This window comes from Sardina pilchardus, chromosome 23, assembly GCF_963854185.1.
Source record: "Sardina pilchardus chromosome 23, fSarPil1.1, whole genome shotgun sequence".
NCBI classification, from domain to species: Eukaryota; Metazoa; Chordata; class Actinopteri; order Clupeiformes; family Clupeidae; genus Sardina; species Sardina pilchardus.
In genome coordinates, this window is record NC_085016.1 from 27,438,623 (window position 1) to 27,453,622 (window position 15,000).

General features: G+C 44.8%; 1 protein-coding gene across 1 annotated transcript in view; it reads left to right on the forward strand.

Annotated features, from left to right (window-relative positions):
- The window catches only part of vps8 (VPS8 subunit of CORVET complex), an 85,671-nt gene that overhangs the window by 33,013 nt on the left and 37,658 nt on the right, over positions 1 to 15,000 (forward strand). The window contains exons 29-38 of the mRNA XM_062527528.1: positions 1 to 56; positions 184 to 266; positions 991 to 1,075; positions 3,614 to 3,712; positions 3,813 to 3,902; positions 5,232 to 5,278; positions 10,080 to 10,227; positions 12,171 to 12,260; positions 13,215 to 13,415; positions 14,301 to 14,382. The exon at positions 1 to 56 is cut by the window's left edge and continues 1 nt beyond it. Coding sequence (XP_062383512.1) covers positions 1 to 56; positions 184 to 266; positions 991 to 1,075; positions 3,614 to 3,712; positions 3,813 to 3,902; positions 5,232 to 5,278; positions 10,080 to 10,227; positions 12,171 to 12,260; positions 13,215 to 13,415; positions 14,301 to 14,382 — 981 coding nt within the window. The remainder of the gene's footprint in view (positions 57 to 183; positions 267 to 990; positions 1,076 to 3,613; positions 3,713 to 3,812; positions 3,903 to 5,231; positions 5,279 to 10,079; positions 10,228 to 12,170; positions 12,261 to 13,214; positions 13,416 to 14,300; positions 14,383 to 15,000) is intronic.

Consider the following 15,000-nt stretch of genomic DNA (forward strand, 5'->3'; position numbering starts at 1 on the left):
TCTTAGAATTCCTCTGCAGCCCCGATGATGACTCCAGACACACAGAGAGGCAGCAGGTAGCTCCCAACACACATTCCCAAAAAAACAAACAGAATTATTGCACATCACGCAGCGTAGGCCGAATGTGCGTCCAAACAGACGCAGGTCAGGTGACCGCTGTGCTGTGCTGTGATTGGTCAACAGGTGCTGCTGGAACTCCTGCAGGTGGGAGGAGTGGTGCAGTTTGACGAGGGGCGGCTTCTCTACCTGGCAGAGAAGGCCGAGTTGTAAGTTTCATGCTCTCTCTCCACACACACTACACATGGTACCATACACACACATGTGTGTATACACTCCCAAGCACACACATTGATTTGTGGGTGAGCACATGGACATGCACACAAACACATTCCACACACATGCAAATTTTGTTTATACACACACATAAGCACACAGACACAGACAAAGACACAGGCACACATTTAAGAACACATATATGCAAGCACAAAAACACACACACATCTGCACAATCACACACACTCTAACTTCTCCTTAAAAACTCACCTCGCTTTCACTGCCTGCAGTCGAGTGTGTGTAGTTTAGTGTGCAGTCGATTTGAAGTAAGCCTCTCAGTGATGGTGAGCCACAAACCAACCCCCCCACCCCCCCTCCACCAACTCACTGAGCCTGAGACACTGCCGCCCAGGTACGGAGATCAATACACACTCACCGCAGCATAATAGCACCAACAGAGGCAGCCCCACCCACCTCCCCCTCCCCCTCCCCCAGCCTGAGGGATGGCCTGACCTGCCTGGATTGATTCAACACTGTGAAAATGGCACTGAAGCCAGCGCACTCCTGTTAAATTAATGGAATAGTCTAGTCAATAGTTTCCTTAAGGTTTGACTCTCTCACACTCTCTTTCTCTCTCTCTCTCTCTCTCTCTCTTCGTTTCTCTCTTTCTTTCTCTCTTTCTCCTTTTCTCTCTCTGTGTCTGTCTCTCTCCCCTAGCTACCAGATCTGTGAATTTATGTATGAGAAGAAGCAGCTTTATGACAGGATAATTGATTGCTACCTGAAGGATCCCCTGAGAAAGGTGAGCTGTGCTACTTTTTCCCGATCTCTCTTATTATTCACAGCTTTGTTTTCAACCTCTCTCCCCTTTCCAGCCTCAATTCTTCCTGAAAAATACAACCCCCTTCTGTAAAGATTTAAACAAATGAATGGTTGTTTTTAACTACGAAATCATTTGCATAACTGTGAAAAATCTGCTGCAACTGCAGGTGAGTCTAAAAGAGCAGTTTGTCCTTGTTTCTGTTGGGGCAAAGCTTGTCTAGTTACAAAGATAAATCATAAAGGGGTTTGTTTATGGAACGAAATGGTACGTAGTTCCGGACTCCTAAATAAGCGTGTCCGTTACGTCAAATAAGCTTTTCTCTGAATAAGCAATAAAAGAAGAAAAATATTTTTAAATATTATGTGTATAATTTTCTGTCATTGTGATGCTAATGAAACACTCTTTCAGACACAGGATAAATAATTTAACTGTGGAGTTAGGATGTTGTTGCTACTTCCAGACTCCTAACAGATACAGGATATTACCCTGTTATGAATCGTCTTGCTTTATCAACCGTTTCTGATTGGGGCCTCCTGGATCTAAACTGTCCCATTGTTGTCATGGCACCCAGATCCACTGGCTCCTGTCAGTCAGTCTCCGACTGTGCATCGTGGCTTTGACATTGATACAATAGACATACAACCAAACAAACCAAAACACTTCAGCGGCCTCTACACCCATTTGCTTTCTCATTTAAACTCCCCATTGACTCTTAGCTGTGTGCTAATCACATTATTTAGATTACAACATTTAAGAGTCTAAAAGTCAAGTGTAATATCTTAGCTATATGGTCCAGTGTTGTGGAGTGTTGTGACAGGAAAGACTAGGACAGGGCTATATGTGCATCTACAAACTGGGACATGCCTTTGGGCATGCACTGGACGTATAGTCGGTCGTTACCATGGATCAGCATCTATTCTCCTCCATTGGGCACCACCACTGGTCACTATTACCCGGGTCAGTAGTAGCCTACAACACACACACACACACACACACACACACACACACACACACACACACACCACACACACAGTCATTACCAGCTCCTCTCAGTTCACTTCAGTAACTCACAGGGCTGCTGCACTGAACAAATAAACTCTTCGCCTGTCAAAGTCATGGCCATCCACTGCTGCAAACTCACCAAAGCATCCCCGAAAATCTATAATGCAAACCAATTCTCTACCGCAGTGATTTATTTTCACACAGAAAAAAAACGGGGGGAAAACTGATGCAAGAGCACAGAAAAGAAATGCTTGATTGGAGCAGATGTGTCTCCTCGCATCGGCACTCACAGGCACTAATTCAGTTAGAAACATCTCAACTCGTTTTCTGCATCGCTCTTATCTCAAAGAGAAAATGATGTGTGTTAAAAAAAAAGGATGGAAACAATTTGTAGGTACATTATTTTCTGAACAGAATGGAGCTTTGTCTCTCAACATGGACTTTGATTGAAATCACTTTGCTGAGACATTACTCTATTCAACAGATTCTATGGCAATCAAATGTAGTGTGCAGAGATTTCTTCTGTTATTCCTCAGCAAAGCCCAAAATGTTATCTCATCTCTGTCTGCTGAAAAGAACCGATTTGGCAACACTTTCTCCCGCTGTTTTTAAATTTTGTGTTCACAAAGCCAAAATGAGATATTGTCCTTCAGTTCTTTGTTTGGTCTCTCGTATCTGTCTTGACCATCTGAGTGACACAGACTCAAGACATACTACTATATAGTTTTGGTGGAGTATGAACGTGAAATGGTCTCCATGCATTCACTCTGCTCATGTTTACTCTCAGTATGCATATATCATATAGTTTGCAGTATAAGTATAGTCAGAGACACTTATATGAGGAGACACTGCACTGGAAAAATCGCCCATTGAAATGCATGGGGTAACTTCGTAACGCAAAGATGGCGGTACTCCGGTTTGCACATGTCCCGCCTCTTCCAGTGTCGTTGCTCCAATCATTTGGCCGGTCCTTGGCGGTCACGCTTTTTGATAACCGGTCAAAGTCGCTACCCAACCCCATGGCCAAAATGGCTGCCGAGTGACGTGACTTGCCTTAAAAGGACTTTGGTATAGTATATATACTCTTTTGATCCCGTGAGGGAAATTTGGTCTCTGTATTTATCCCAATCCATAAATTAGTGAATCACACACAGCACACAGTGAGGTGAAGCACACACTAACCCAGAGCAGTGAGCTGCCTGCTCAACAGCGGCACTCGGGGAGCAGTGAGGGGTTAGGTGCCTTGCTCAAGGACACTTCAGCCATGGATGTGGGTATGGGAGAGCAGTGTTCAACCACTCCACCCGCCCACATTTTTCCTACTGGTCGTCAGCTACCAGCTCAAAGCCCTAACCAATAGGCCACGGCTGCCCAATGCTGTAAGATGCTACTGTATGAAATAGTTAGCTGCCTAACTGACTCTTGCTCAAAATTAACAAATGAATTGGTTCCCTCAGGTGAATGTGAAAGTGCAAAGCAGTTGTTGACAAAGCATTCTCAATCTCCTAAACACAGGAGGAGATTTACAACTACATCCACAACATCCTCTCTATGCCGGGCTACAGCCCAGAGGAGAAGCGCTCGGTCTGGGACAAAACCCTCCAGCACATCCAGGTACGGCACCTCCCAAGAATCCTACTTCTGATTGGTCTTAATACTGTATCATCACCTCCTATTGGCCTGACACAAGCATCCCTTTCCCCTTTAATGGCAGGAACTAGTGACCATCGACCCCTCCAAATCAGCTGAAATGGTGTCGGTGCACTTTGCTGATGAAATCCAGCCAATTATCACCACGTTGCAGGTATCAAAAACTCTGTTTGTCCCTCTCTTGTTTCTGTCTTTCATCTTTAGATAGTTGTGAAGATTGTTTTGTTTGGTATTGTTATTCATTATTATTATCATTGTTTTTATCTTGTATCTTCAGTCATTTCTTTTGTTGTTTGTATTTTTATGTTGTTTTTCACAAATTGGCTTTCAGTCAGTAGACTCAGTCAGATAATCCTAAACATGAATCATACAGACAGATGTGTCGATCAGATAGAGACCAAAACAGCAATATTTCCTGAACACAGAAAATGCAGACAGCCCATTCTCAATATTGTTCCTCTCAACCGTAAAAGATCACACACACACACACACACACACACACACACACACACTCACAAAGATCACACAGCAGCCACATCACCATGTACATAGTCTGTGTCACTATACACACAAATACAGTAAGTGTATAAGAAGATCATCACACATACACACATACACACACACCAACACACCTTCCATACATTCCCATCTGAATTTTCCCAGGTGTGACATGAAAGTGTATTTTCGGTTGGCCCCTGTATATTGCCATTCGCTATCTGTGCTGGCGGTGGCTGATAGTGCTGCTTGTTATTGGGGAATGGCATGTTGCGGTGACACGGCCCCTTAAGCGTGTGTATCAGTAAATGGATTAGGTCCTATCTGCAGTCGGCTGTGTAATTGGGTTTGTGTTATCTTCGCTTCGCTGGGAGATGGGCTAGGTGCTAATTGAAAAGGCTGTTTTGTTCACGTATTGGGAGTGTGTGTGGTGGCATGGTTGGGATTTGGGCAGTGTATGTGTGTTTGTGTGTGTGTGTATGTGTGTGCGCATTTGTGAAAAAAGCGAGACACCTACTCAATGAAGTCGAGATTGTACCAGCACTAGCACCTGTGAATACTTTCCCAACAACACAGGGAAAATTGTGTGGAGGTACACAACAGAAGATGAACACACTTGCTCGCTCTCTTACATAAACATGTACACACACACACACACATACATAATATAATAATATTATAGCAATATTATTCATAATATAATCATATATAATAATATTATGATATTAAATACATATATAGCCGTGCTGTTTTTTTAATCAGGGCAGCAGTTTTCAGATTACATTATGTGCTTAAATTATTGCAAAGGGGTTCTCCAATATCTTCTCAGTTAGCCTTTTAGATTGATATAATATATTAGCAAACAGACACAAGTAAACACGTACGTGTGCGTGTGTGCATGCATGTGATGATCAGATATGATGTTATTTTCCCGTCATCTGCATTTCCACATATTCTACCGAGTTTTAACCTTCCTTTTCCTCACTAGGACGACTACCTTGTGTTCCAGTTTCTTAAGAATCTACTCGACCCCAAGTAAGTGAATTGCGCAAACAAACAAACAAGCAAACAAGTAAACAAGTAAATAAATGATAAGTCCTCACAATAGCAGCAAACAACTATGCTAACAACAAACTGCAAACAACAATCATGCCCCAGGGCTTTAGATTAGCATTCCACACTGTTAGCACTGGTGCCATCCAGAGAGACCAGTTTGTTTGTTAATCTCAGATCTATGTCTGTTTGCCATGTATTGTATTCCAATCATTTTCTATGTAAACTTATGTTTAAATGCTCTGCTTTTGTTATGCAAACATATTTGAGGATAGAGAGATAGTACGTTTATACAAATGTCTATATCAGTTATGTAGTATATCTATATGTTTTGTCTCTACCCATTGCTTTGGCAATAGAAGTTTTCATTTGTCATGAGAGAGAGAGAAAGAGAGAGAGAGGGGCTTATATCACATGGACATAGTTAATGGCTTGGACCATAATGTTCCAGACAAGTTTCGAAACTGTGAAAATCTTTTGAGAGCCCCACAGTTGGCCTTGATGGACTATGGACTACTTGAGACCACTAATGCATAGCCATACGTTATGTTTGTAACCTATGGCATTCAAAGACTGTTAGAAATGACACGAAAGGGACACATTGAAGGCCATAAACATAAGTGGCATGTGGAATAGGCCATGGCTATACCATCAGCTCGAGTGGCTGCTCTTTGTGTGAGTGTGAAAAAGCTTTCAGAGAGAAGCGGGCCGTATCACAGCTCACTGCTCGCAGACTCGAGCAAGTATTAGCAAACAGAATCAAAGAATGGACACGCCAGCAAAACTCAACAAAACAACCAGATTGGTTGATATAATATTCACCAGTTCCATTCCACCCAAGATGGATATGATTGTAAATGTGATGAATCTATTTGCGAATGGAAGTGGGTGTCTGTTGAACTGTGCTATAGTGATGATGGAATGACATTGAGGAGGAGATGTGGCTCTTTGTGGAGGCTGTCCTCTGCGATGAGGGATGCTGACAGGTGTGTGGTGATTCAATAGGGCCAATCAGCAGAGGCCGTGGATGCTGGAAGTGGAATGGAAGAGTAGGATTATCTCCTGCAAACACACAGGCACACAAATGTGTACAAGCCAGTTTTTCTGCCGTTACAGTTTCTTTTGAGAAAGCTGCTGAGGGAGGGAGGGAGAGGGTGTATGTCTGGGTGTGTGTGGGTGTGTGTGGGTGTGTGTGTGTGAGTGTGTGTGTGTGTGTGCGCGTGTGATGATAAAATATGAAATGTGATTTTCTCCTGTCATCTGCAATTCTGCATATTTTCACTCAAGCCCTCCACGCAGTCTTTTTCATTCAGATACTGAAATATGAAGAATGTTTTCATAAAGCATTCATGACTATTCATTTGGAATGATCAGGTTGCCTCACTCCTTCTTCCCTCTCTCCCTCCCTCTGTGCTAGGTATCTCTGTTGTATCTGGGAGCGTACGCAGTGTCAGACTGAGTAATGCCTGAGCCGTGTGTGTGTGTGTGTGTGTGTGTGTGTGTGTGTGTGTGTGTGTGTGTGTGTGTGTGTGTGTGTGTGTGTGTGTGTGTGTGTGTGTGTGTGTGTGTGTGTGTGTGTGTGTGTGTGTGTGTGTGTGTGTGTGTGTGTGTGTATGTGTGTGTGGGTGTGTGTGAGGGTGTGTGTGAGGGTGTGTGTGAGGGTGTGAGTGAGTGTGAGGGTGTGTGTGTAAATCAGTGTGCTAGCTGGTCCCTAGACTTTTCATTTACTCACATCCCACCTGCCTCAGCATAGTGTGCTCCTCATGTACACACACACACACACTGGCACACACATATACACACAGTCATGCACACCCACAAACTCTCACACAGAGACAGCACATACACTCATACCTCATAGAGACTTACACACACACACGCACACACACACACACACACACATACAGGCAAAGTATCTGTCTCTCTCAGAGCTGCACCTGTAGCCCCTGTGTGAGTCTCATGAGAGTGATTAAGGGGAAGATCTATGAGCTGTAGTCTGGGCTACCCCCACATATACTACACACCCACAACACTACATCACATGCTAGGACATCTCTCTCTCTCTCTCTATCTCTCTCCCCTCCCTCCCTACCTACCTCCCTCGCTCTCTCTATCACCCTCTTTCTCTATCACCCTCTCTCGCTCTCTCTCACCATCTCTATTTCCTCGCTCTCTCGCTTGCTCGTCCTCTTTATTTCTCCATCTCACTATCTCTCTCTATCTTACTGTCTCTCTCTTTCTCTTTCCCTCCTCTATCTTTCTCTCCTTCACTCTTTCTATCTCACTCACTATATCTCTCCCTTTCTCTCTCTCTCTGCTCTCTCCAGGTCCATTCAGATCAGGCAGAGTAGAACAGTAGTAGGGCTGAAGTGGGCTCCACAGGAATACCTGTGTCAGCTGCTGGGCATAAGAGGGCAACCAAGCCCAGAGGGAATGATATATACACTAAATGTGTGTGTGTGGGGGGGGGAGTGATATATACCACAGTACTGTGTGTGTGTGTGTGTGTGTGTGTGTGTGTGTGTGTGTGTGTGTGTGTGTATGTGTGTGTGTGTGTATGTGAGAGAGAGAGAGAGAGAGAGAGAGAGAGAGAGTGTTGGAATGATATACACACAATGTGTATGTGTGTGTGAGTGTGTGTGTGTGAGAGAGAGAAAGATATACGCACAGTGTGTGTGAGGGTGTTTGTATGTGTGAATGTGTATTCTGTGCATAGGAGGGTGAAATTGCAGCATGGTTTGACCCTGACCTTCAATGAAAACCGTCCCTAGTCACGCAAACACACATACATACAAAAGTGCACACATATGCATATACACACACACACACACACACACACACACACACACACACACACACACACACACACACACACATATATGCACACACACACATGCCTCTAGGCCAGAGCCCCTCTGGGAACCACATCTAGTGGTGTGTTTTTTTGCTCTGGCTGACCTACAGTGGCCTGTAGAGGACATACTGTGCCCCCGAGATGTGCTCACATCTGCACACCAGCACTCCAGGACTACTCTGAACTCGCTCACAATCCCCCGGTCCAAACAGGACGCAGCCGGGTTAGCCAGCTGTGGTAGCATTGTGTCCCCATCCAACTCTATTCAGCTCACAGCCACATACTGTACATACACACACACACACACACACACACACACACAAACAACCTCTGTCTCGACGTGTTTGTGAACATTCATTTTGAAGCTTGAAAAATACTTTTGAATTGTTTTATTGTGCAAAGTGGCTGGGACTGGAAAAAGAGAAATGCAGACAGTGTAGAAGAGAACGCTCCTGCATAGTTTCACCACAGAAAGTCTTCTCAGTAGGTGTTAATAACACACACTCAAACAAACTCACTAAACGTGGCTTGTGTAGTAGCATATGAAATCGCTCACACTAAATGTGGCTTGTGTAGTAGAATAGTTTATGTCTCACTAAGCGTGGTTTGTGTAGTAGCATAGTTTATCTCTCACTAAACGTGTTGTGTAGTAGCATAGTTTATCTCTCACTAAACATGTTGTGTAGTAGCATACAGTAGTTTATCTCTCACTAAACGTGTTGTGTAGTAGCATACAGTAGTTTATCTCTCACTAAACATGGCTTTTGTAGTAACATTATGAAATCTCTCACTAAGCGTGGTTTGTGTAGTAGCATAGTTTATCTCTCACTAAACGTGGCTTGTGTAGTAGCATATGAAATCTCTCACTAAACGTGGCTTGTGTAGTAGCATAGTTTATCTCTCACTAAACGTGGCTTGTGTAGTAGCATATGAAATCTCTCACTGAACGTGTGAATGTGCTCCTGCGTTTGATGGTGTGCATTTAGAACACTTAAACGCCTATCCAGTCGTTCTCACTAAAGCTCATTTTCACCCACTCGTTTTCTCTCCCATCTTCACCCTCTCTTTGATTTTCTCTCCTCTTGCTCATGCCTTCTCTCTCTTGTCCTTTTCTCTCTCATTCTCCCCCTCTCCTTCTCTCTACATCCATCACTCTACCTTTCACACACTCCTTCCTCCCTTCTTTTCCTATCTCTCTTATCCCCTATGTCCTCTCTCTCTCTCTCTCTCTCTCTCTCTCTCTCTCTCTCTCTCTCTCTCTCTCTTCAATTTCATTTTCAAGTTAAGCTTTATTGCCATAACAGATATGTATTTACTTTTAACTGAAGTACAGAACTTTTAAACTCAAGGTTGATGTACAGAGCACATGGCATACAGTACAATATATGGCCCATATATTTCTCTCTGTCTCTCTCACATTCTCTCTCATCCCCTCTCTCGCTGTCTTGCTCACTGACTCAACTCCTCTCTCTCTCTCTCACTGATTCTCTCACTGACACACACTATCTCTCTCTCTCTATCTCTCTCTCTCTCTCTCTCTCTCTCTCTCTCTCTCTCTCTCTCTCTCTCTCTCACTCGGTGGTTTGATGACTGTTTCAGTAAATGGTGGTAAATCTCTCTGCTGCCATAGGGCCCTAATGTGATCATGCTGACTGAATAACAATAGAGGCCTGCCAACAGCTGCCTGAAATAAGTGCATGTTATCATATGTGAACATTTATCGTCTCTCTCTCTCTCTCTCTCTCTCTCTCTCTCTCTCTGTCTATCTCTCAATTCAATTGAATTCCAGGAAAGCTTTATTGGCATGAATGTTTCAGCAACATTATTGGCAAAGCTGAATGGACACATAGAAGGACAATATGTTTAACAGAATATGTAAGATAAAACATAAAGCTCTACGTTTGCCTCTCTCTCCCCTCCGTCCTCCAGAGAGGGCACCCCTCCCCAGTCCCAGGCGTTGCGGCTGGGCCCAGACGTGCACGAGCAGCTGGTGGGCCTGCTGTGCCGCTTCAGCCCCCAGGAGCTCACCGCCTTCCTGCAGACCTCCCAGGACTACCGGCTAGAGGAGACCATCCAGGTAAGCGTCCGCCAGGGAGCGCTCGGGGTGGGGGCGGGTTGCAGCAGAGCAGCGCTTCTCAAAGTGTGGAGCGGGCCCCACTAGTGGGGAACAGAGACAAGTCAGGTGGGGCGCGAGGAACAGGAGGATGTCTTTTATAATGCCTTTCTTTTATTTTGACAAGGAAGAATCCAAACAACATAGCCACATAGGAGTCCTCAACAGACCAACATTTGAATTAAAATAGCATCTGATCCAGCGGACCGAGACAGGAAATGCAACGTGGAATGTTTTGAACATGTCCATTTTCCCGAGTTGATGGGGTCAGGTGGGGCTGGAACCTTCCCCTCCTCCAAAGTGGGGAATGACCTGAGAAGTCTGAGAATCACTGCAGTAGAGTAAAGCTGGTGACGTACAGGACATACGGAGGGCTGAGCTAGGCTGCTGGAGAAGGTCACTAGCCATTTGTTTGGCCATTTCCCCACTAATGTTAGGCAAAATATACATGTCATCAGAACTTACATTTACATGTATTCATTTAGCAGACATTATTAATCGAAAGTGATTTAAATGTCAATTATATTACAAGGGATTACATTGTCCCCGGAGCAATTTGGGGTTAATTGCTTTGCTCAAGGGCACAATGGTGGAAGCCTGGAAATGAACCCATAACTTTTCAGGCTACTGCATGCAAGCCCAGCTCCTTGACCACTATGGTAGCAACGTCAGCTTAAAGGGCATAAATCATCAGAAGGAAGCTTGTTGCGGTTATAACGTTCAACAAGATTAGAGCACAAGAACAAGAACATTCACTATCTGTCAGGTCTACGCACCTTTGACCAAAAATATACCCCACATTTCATCACTTAAATAAGGTGAAGACGAAGAAGAGAGAAGAGTGAAAGAGTGGGAGAAGAGAGGAACACCATGGAAAGAGGAAGAGAATAGGGTGGAAAGAAGGAGAGAACAAGATGGACAGAACAAGCGCGTCCTTTCTGTCAGAAAATGAAGTAAACAGAAATCGGAGACATAGACCCAAACAGGGGACGAAGCTGCGGTGATGGCATAATCACGTTAGAGAAGCCATATTGCCAAGACTAATTGCTTCTCATGTTGAAAATGTAATGCTATCCTAATGTGCTTTTTGGCTCATTACGGCAATATGACTAATAGATTGCCTGGCCAGGCAGTATTGTATTGAGAGAGAGAGAGAGAGAGAGGGAGAGAGAGAGAGAGAGAGAGAGAGAGAGAGAGAGAGAGAGAGAGAGAGACTTGTCCTGCCCTCAGCAGCCCTTCTCTGCAGTACGCAAGGCCAGGGCACACGCTAGCAGGAGAGGGGAGATCAGTAGAGTTTTGCAGGCAGTGGCAGCTAATAAATATTTTATCAGTGCAGCTAGCAGTGAGAAGATATCCTTTACCTCCCTCTCTCTCCCACACACACACACACACACACACACACACACACACACACACACACAACTGTCTTTCTCTGTGTGGGTGTACATTTCTATTTTGTGAGGCAGTGCTAATTGGACTTTAGTGAGACTATAGTGAACGGTCTTCACCAAAACACCGTAGAGCCCAATAAAGGAACTAATCGAATGCTAACGGTGGATAATAGCTAGTGCCAAAGGGATCCTATACAATCATGCTGACTGAATAGCAATAGATGTCTGCCAATATAACCGCCTCTCTCTCTCAAACACACACACACACACACACACACACACACACACAGTCACACTCACACACACACACATGCACGCACGGCGCACGCACGCACACACACACACACACGCACACACATACACACACACACACACACACACAGACACACTCTCTCTCTCTGCCTGACAATGCTAAAGCACATTCTCTCTCTCTCAGATTCAAAGTTAGATGGGTATAGAAGCATCATCTCTGATGACCCAATCTCTTCCTGTTTCCTGTCTCTTGTCCAATCACAGATCACAGAGCAACACCAGCTGCATGAGGCCACTGCCTTTCTGCTAGAGAAGAAGGGGGACGTTCAGGGGGCCTTTCAGGTGCTGCTCAAGGTATGATCCACTCCACACACACACACACACACACACACACACACACACACACACACACACACTGGCTCTCTCTCTGTCACACACACACACACACAGTGGCTCTCTCTCTGTCACACACACACACACACACACACACACACACACACTACAGTACACACCACTCCACTGTCGCATTGCTGCTGACAGTGCATGAACAACACACACACACACACACACATACACACAGACTTAAACATTCACACACACACACACACACACACTACGTACACACACACTACACATCACTCCACACTCACATTGCTGCTCACACTTAGCATGCACCGCTATGTGACCAATAGCAGTAGCAGCTATCAGCCAGTACAAATGTGTCCTTGATTAATTATTAAATGGACCAAGGTAAGCAGATAGAGAGAAGAAGATAGAAATAAAGACAAGTCAAGGATACATAGCAAAAGCAAGTCAAGGACTGAGACAAAGACGGTGCGCTACAGACAGTAGGGGAGGAAGTTGAAGATGTGAAATAGTCCCAAGTGTGAAGTTGTTCTCCATCGTCCTGAATCCCAAAGCAGTCCCTCGCCTGCAGGACTAAACCAGAAGAGAGCGTAGGCCTGCTCTTGCACCTTGCGTCAGGCGTGGAGATTCACTTCAACCGCTTCAGATGAGCCAAACATGCAGCGCAGTGGGGGAGGCTAGAGCTGCCTTCAGAGTGCAACAACATAGCGGGTTAGCGGGTTCATTTCCATAGGCTACATTATATGCACTCACACACACACACACACAGAAGAGAGAGAGAGAGTTGTTGCAACACTATGCACTATGCTATTGTAGCCCTCAGGTGCTGCTACTTTCTTTGCAAGTTAGTGAGTTGGAAGTTGATAATGTAGTAACAAGATGATGTAGTAAAGTGTGCGTGTGTGTGTGTGTGTGTGTGTGTGTGTCTGCTCACTCTCACAGACTCTGGAGACTAAACTCAGCAACCTGGCCCAGGAGGGAGCGAGAGCACCTCCATCTGTCCCAGAGAGAGGGGAGAGGGGGGAGGAGGAGGAGCAGGGGAGTGAGGAAGATGGGCCTCTACAGAGGGTGCAGGAGGCCCTCAGGGACATCATCGCCCTGTGTGTGAGAACCTCGCATGGTCTCAACCAGCAGCAACGAGAGGTGTGTGTGTGTCTGTGTGTGCGTGTGTATGTGTGTCTCTGTCTGTGTGTCTTGCATTGTCTCTAGATGTGTGTGTGTGTGTGTGTGTGTGTTGAGTGAGAGAGAGCGAGAGAGAGAGAGTGTGTGTGTGTGTGTGTGTGTGTGTGTGTGTTGAGTGAGAGAGAGCGAGAGAGAGAGAGTGTGTGTGTGTGTGTGTGTGTGTGTGTGTGTGTGTGTCTCTGGGTTTGCTCTGCCTCTGTGTGTCTGGGTGTGTATGACTGTGCTGTATCTCTTGAGTGTGCCTTAGTAGAGAGAGGTGTGTGTGTGTGTGTGGGGGGGGGGGTCTTTCTTTCTGTGTGTCTTTCTCACCTCCTCTATCTCTGTATGAAAGTAAAAATCTTCCTCGCAAAAGATGGAACATAAATTCAAATGCATGAAGGCACGTTGCAAAATTTGCATCAATTTCTCAAATAAATATTTGTATTCAGGTATTTTAATCCATTATTGTTATACCACTATTTCAGACTGATTTGTCTTGATGCATGTGACAAATGAAATATTTCCCAGAAGAATAGCATGTTAATTATGAATGCTAATTGAGAAGCATTAATGGAGTAACTCATTTTATTTGATGTATTTTTTGGGACATGGGAAAAGAATATTTCATTTACCAGAAAGCTATATTCTCTTTAAAGTCTTCTCAACTCAGTAAAGTCCTTAACACGAAGCCAATTAATGTGGGGTGGACTTACAAGATTGCAAACTTAATAAATGATGCAATCCTGCTGCATAATATATGTGTGATTTAATGAAACTCTAGTGTGTGTGTGTGTGTGTGTGTGTGTGTGTGTGTGTGTGTGTGTGTGCGCGCTCTCACTCTTGATGATGGTGATGATCTTATTTCAGGCTCTCTGGTTTCCTCTTCTGGAGGCGATGATGTCACCACAGAAACTCCTAAAAGGCCCAGATGCAAAGCACACTTCAGAAGGTAATACACATCTGCACACACACACACACACACACACACACACACCTGCATGCATGCACACTTGGACACACATACATATGCAATCTCACGGAGGGCAAACCGAGAGCACTCTCTCACACTCTAGCCCAAACAAACACACGCACACACACACACACACACACACACACACACATGCAGTCACTTGGCAGACATTAACAGGCTGCTGCATGCATGCCCACACACAACCATATCATTTCCATTTCCAAAACAAACAAAGGCGCACGCACACATGCACACACACACACACACTCAAACACACACACGTACACACCCACATACTTATGCACATCCATGTAAGCCTAATATTGATACTCTCACACTGGTGTAGACCGCAAAGGTAGGTGAGAAGTTGCACTTAGTTAGTGGTGATCCATAATTCTCTCATACAGACACACACAGACATACACACACCACAGACACACACACACACGCACACCACACACACCAACACACAGAGATACACACACACAGAGACACACCATACACACACCATACACACACCACACACACTCACAGATCCAGAGCTGAGCAGACTGCTAGACTGCTAGGCTGAGACTGTGGACTGGCAGGCAGTGATAG